The following is a 5,000-nucleotide window of genomic DNA, read 5'->3' on the forward strand; positions in this document are numbered from 1 at the left end:
GCTAAATATAGAATATAGTAGTACAGATCTAAGTATTGTAGATCTGTAAACTTAGATCTGCAGATGGTCGGTACTGACTTTCCTGAGTGGGTTCCAATGGCAACCACCGCTCCGCTGGGATGGAAGTCTGCACAGTGTCCATGTTCCTGGAGGAAGAAATACAGTCCGTCATCCATCCATCCATCTATCTATCTATCTATCCTCCCCTCCTCAGTCTTCCCACTATCTCTTATGTAGCTACCCCCCACCCCACCTCCTCCTCCTTCCCTTTATCATCCCTCCATCACTCCTCTAGTCCATCCATGGATCCATGGACCCCCCCCTCACCTCCAGTGTTCTGCTCCACTGCAGACTGTGGTCAGTAGAGTTCCACAGACAGACCAGTCTGTCCTGAGCACAGGTCAGAAACATTTCTCTGAATGGATGAGAAGCCAAACCCCACAGTTCATCTGTGTGGCCCTGAAATGCATTAATATAACATTAATATAATATTAATATAACATTACTATAATGTAACCAAACCCACGGCTCATAACCCCAAACCTAAATAAAAATGCAACGTAGCGTAGCGTAACGTAACATCCAGCAGAACTCTTCACAGGTAGTGAATGGACCAGACTACTTTAGACTGATCTAAACTGGTCCAGACCAGTCTATACTGATCTAAATTGGTCCAGACCAGTCTAGACTGATCTAAACTGATCTAGACCGGTCTAGCCTGGTCTCCAGGGTTTTGCTCTTACCTGAACCTCCACCAGGAAGCCGTCGTTGAAGGTTCCTCTCAGGATGAAGTTACGGGACGTTCCGACCAGAAACTCCTCCCCCTTCCCCTCCGACACGGCCCTGATGGTTCCATACTGTTCTGGGACCTGAGAGAAAGAGACCGAGAGAGAGAGAGAGAGACAGAGAGAGAGAGAGAGAGAGACAGAGAGACAGAGAGACAGAGAGAGAGACATGAAGTACAGAATAACAGCAAAAGCACAATTTTTCTGTTTGTATTTTTAAGTTAATTTTACCTACTCCTATTTATATATTTGATTCCAATGTTGCAATGTTACACAGCTCTGGTTACACATTTCCTTATTCTAGTAGATCTTTAATTGTACGTACTTTTTTTGTTTTTATTTCACACTTGCTTTGGCAATGTAAACATATGTTTCCCATGACAATAAAGCCCCTTTGAATTGAACTGAATTGAATTGAGAGAGAGAGAGAGAGAGAGAGAGACAGACAGACAGAGAGAGAGATACAGAGAGAGAGACAGAGAGAGAGAGAGACAGAGAGAGGGATAGAGAGATACAGAGAGAGAGACAGAGAAACAGAGAGACAGAGAGAGAGAGAGAGACAGAGAGAGAGAGAGAGAGAGAGAGACAGTGTGTATGTTACCTCTATCTCTCGGTCCGGTCGGAGGTCATGGTCCCACAGGATGATCTTGTGGTCTTTCCCTCCTCCGGTCAGCAGAGTTCCACTTCTCATCTCACACACACAGAACACACTGCCTTCATGACCTTTGACCTGACGACTGATCTGGAAAGCTGTACACACACACACATACACACACACACACACACACACACACAGGGTGGGGGTTACATTCTTCTTCTATGGAGCTGAAATCTGAAAGTAAAACCTGACTGTCACACATTTGCTAACTGACACTAAAGAGCTGATTAAACCAAACAGACAGCTGATAGAGCTGGATACTGATAGATACTGATAGTGTGATAGAGAGTACTGCCTCAGTACTCCCTCAGTACTCCTTCAGTACTGCCTCAGTACTGCCTCAGTACTCCCTCAGTACTCCCTCAGTACTGCCTCAGTACTCCCTCAGTACTGCCTCAGTACTGCCTCAGTACTCCTTCAGTACTCCTTCAGTACTGCCTCAGTACTGCCTCAGTACTCCCTCAGTACTCCCTCAGTACTGCCTCAGTACTCCCTCAGTACTGCCTCAGTACTGCCTCAGTACTGCCTCAGTACTGCTTCAGTACTGCCTCAGTACTGCCTCAGTACTCCCTCAGTACTCCCTCAGTACTCCTTCAGTATTGCCTCAGTACTGCCTCAGTACTCCCTCAGTACTCCCTCAGTACTGCCTCAGTACTCCCTCAGTACTGCCTCAGTACTGCCTCAGTACTGCCTCAGTACTGCTTCAGTACTGCCTCAGTACTGCCTCAGTACTCCCTCAGTACTCCCTCAGTACTCCCTCAGTACTCCTTCAGTATTGCCTCAGTACTGCCTCAGTACTCCCTCAGTACTGCCTCAGTACTGCCTCAGTACTCCCTCAGTACCAAGTTAATTAATCTGAATTTAATTTCATTCATTCTTTTCCTCTTTGTTTATCCTTTGATGTGTTGAGTTTTTTTCTTTTAATTTTGTTTTCATTTATTTCCTCATTAATGTCATTTGTTTGGTTTCCTTTTGATATCAGAATGTTTCCTACAGAGAGACAAATGTTACCTGACTGACTGAATCACTGTGGATTCTGCATTTTAAATATTCTCTCTCTCACACACACACACACACACCTCTACACACTGTAAACGTGTGTGTGTGTGTGCGTGTGTGTGTGTGCGTGTGTGTGTGCTCATGTTCCTGCTGTGCCTTGTGCCATTTAGGACTTCTTGTCAGGAACCTACAGTTCCTCTACCAGCCAGCAGGAGGCAGCACTACCACACCAGGCACACACACACACACACACACACACACACACACACACACACACACACACACACACAGCATGGTGTCTGGCAGCAGGAACAGAAGACTGATTAACAGTTTAATTCTTGGCATCGTTCTTCTTCTCAACCAGTTTAACAGCATGCCAAGCTAAACCATTACTGCCTCTGGGTGTGTTCACACACACACACACACACACACACACACCTCTTCCCCTCTCTGCCCCACGTTCGTCTTTTTCTTTTTTGTTGTTTTCCTCCCGTCTGGCTCTCATTAGCACTAACCCAGGTTAAGTTAGCCTGCATGGTATAGCCCCCCCCCCCCCCCCCCCCCCCCCTCCCCTCTGCCCTCCCTACCTTTGGGTCCCTTCCCCGGCGGCGGCTCGGCGGAGCTGCGGCTCCACACCAGCATGATGCCTCCTGAGTCTCCGGTCAGGATGTCTCCGGTGCTCAGGAACGCCAAACACTGAACGAACTTCGGCTTCTCATATTTCTGAAACAAGACCGCAGAACAACGGATGGAGATCAACGTCTGCACAGAAAATAGAGAGAGCGGGTAATGATACTTAATAAATAAACATAATAATAAAATCCTGAAACAACAGTGTCTGAGATATGACTGTGTTGTATTGTATTGTTTAGGTTTCTGCTTGGTGTCTGTTGTGTCCAACTGATCTCTAACCAGCTGCTCTCCGCTGATCATGTTTTTAAAAAGTTATCGTTAATTTAGCTCAGTCATGTTAACCTTACTCTAGCTAGCATGACAAACAGCCGGTTGAGTGACTGACAGCTGATCGTCAGCTGATTCTGTGGTTGCCTAGCAACAACACACATTCAGCCTTCAAAACGCTCTCATGCCGCCTCACCCCGAAGATTCCCTGTTTCCGGGCCAGCGAGGTCCCACTCCACGTCCAGAAGAAGATGTGGGACTTTCCACAGGTCACGATGGTGTTGGGGTCGGTGGGGTGGAACTCCACCGCCAAGACCACTTCGTTAGTCGTCTGTCAAACACACAGAGATCAATACAAACCACTGCTGATCCACTGATCACAGATCAATACAAACCACTGCTGATCCACTGATCACAGATCAATACAAACCGTTACTAATCCACTGGTCCTTCTGTCTAAATCATATAATCAATCTGTCCTGTCCTGTCCTGTCTGTCCTGTCCTGTCCTGTCCTGTCCTGTCCTGTCCTGTCCTGTCCTGTCCTGTCCTGTCCTGTCCTGTCCTGTCTTGTCTTGTCTTGTCTTGTCTTGTCCTGTCCTGTCCTGTCCTGTCCTGTCCTGTCCTGTCCTGTCTGTCCTGTCCTGTCCTGTCCTGTCCTGTCCTGTCCTGTCTTGTCTTGTCTTGTCCTGTCCTGTCTGTCCTGTCCTGTCCTGTCCTGTCTTGTCTTGTCCTGTCCTGTCTATCCTGTCCTGTCTGTCCTGTCTGTCCTGTCTGTCCTGTCCTGTCTGTCCTGTCCTGTCTGTCCTGTCTGTCCTGTCTTGTCTTGTCTTGTCCTGTCTGTCCTGTCTGTCCTGTCCTGTCTGTCCTGTCTGTCCTGTCTTGTCTTGTCCTGTCTGTCCTGTCCTGTCCTGTCATATTCAGGTGAAGGCTGTCCAGTCTCAGCTCTGCTTCACCTTGATCTCAGCGATCTTGGCCTTCTTCTGCCAATCCCACACCGTCAACATGTGGTCGTTACAGTCATCAATTACACTCAGGTGCTGTCCAGAGTCCTGCGCACACACACACACACACACACATTGAGAGAGAGAGAAAAAGAGAGAGAGAGAAACCATCATCAACAACAATCAGACTGGTTTGTAAAAAACTTTCTCTATGCAGAAGAGAGAAGAGGACTCTGCTGATGGGATTTCTCTGTTTGTGCATCTGTAACTTTGGATATTGGGCATGGTTTGTTTTGGCATGAGTGTGTGTGTGTGTGAGTGAGACAGAGAGACAGAGAGAGAGACAGAGAGACAGACAGAGAGAGAGAGAGAGAGACAGACAGAGAGAGAGAGACAGAGAGAGAGACAGACAGACAGAGAGAGAGAGAGAGAGAGAGACAGACAGACAGACAGAGAGAGAGAGAGACAGAGAGAGAGAGACAGACAGAGAGAGAGATAGACTAGATAGATGAATAGAGTCCAGCTGCTGATTAGACTGAGGAATTCAGCATCTTCATGACAGCACCTTCTGTCCTGTTCTATTCTATATTATGCTTTATGTTACTCTAAAGACAGTACCCATGATGCACCACAGTAGTACTCACTGCTTTAGAGAACGCCAGGGAGCCGACGCCTCGTTCAAATGTTCCCAAACCAACAACCTGCAGAGTGGAGAG

The 5,000-nt window shown here is 47.3% G+C and overlaps 1 protein-coding gene across 1 annotated transcript in view; it reads right to left on the minus strand.

Annotated features, from left to right (window-relative positions):
* Positions 1 to 5,000, minus strand: part of eml4 (EMAP like 4) — a 41,569-nt gene that overhangs the window by 12,303 nt on the left and 24,266 nt on the right. Inside the window, 8 exon segments of the mRNA XM_078288594.1 lie at positions 79 to 146; positions 328 to 459; positions 744 to 869; positions 1,387 to 1,535; positions 3,030 to 3,165; positions 3,539 to 3,673; positions 4,297 to 4,392; positions 4,929 to 5,000. The exon segment at positions 4,929 to 5,000 is cut by the window's right edge and continues 39 nt beyond it. Of these exon segments, the coding sequence (XP_078144720.1) occupies positions 79 to 146; positions 328 to 459; positions 744 to 869; positions 1,387 to 1,535; positions 3,030 to 3,165; positions 3,539 to 3,673; positions 4,297 to 4,392; positions 4,929 to 5,000 (914 nt within the window).

The sequence above is a fragment of the Centroberyx gerrardi genome, chromosome 15 (genome assembly GCF_048128805.1).
Source record: "Centroberyx gerrardi isolate f3 chromosome 15, fCenGer3.hap1.cur.20231027, whole genome shotgun sequence".
NCBI classification, from domain to species: Eukaryota; Metazoa; Chordata; class Actinopteri; order Beryciformes; family Berycidae; genus Centroberyx; species Centroberyx gerrardi.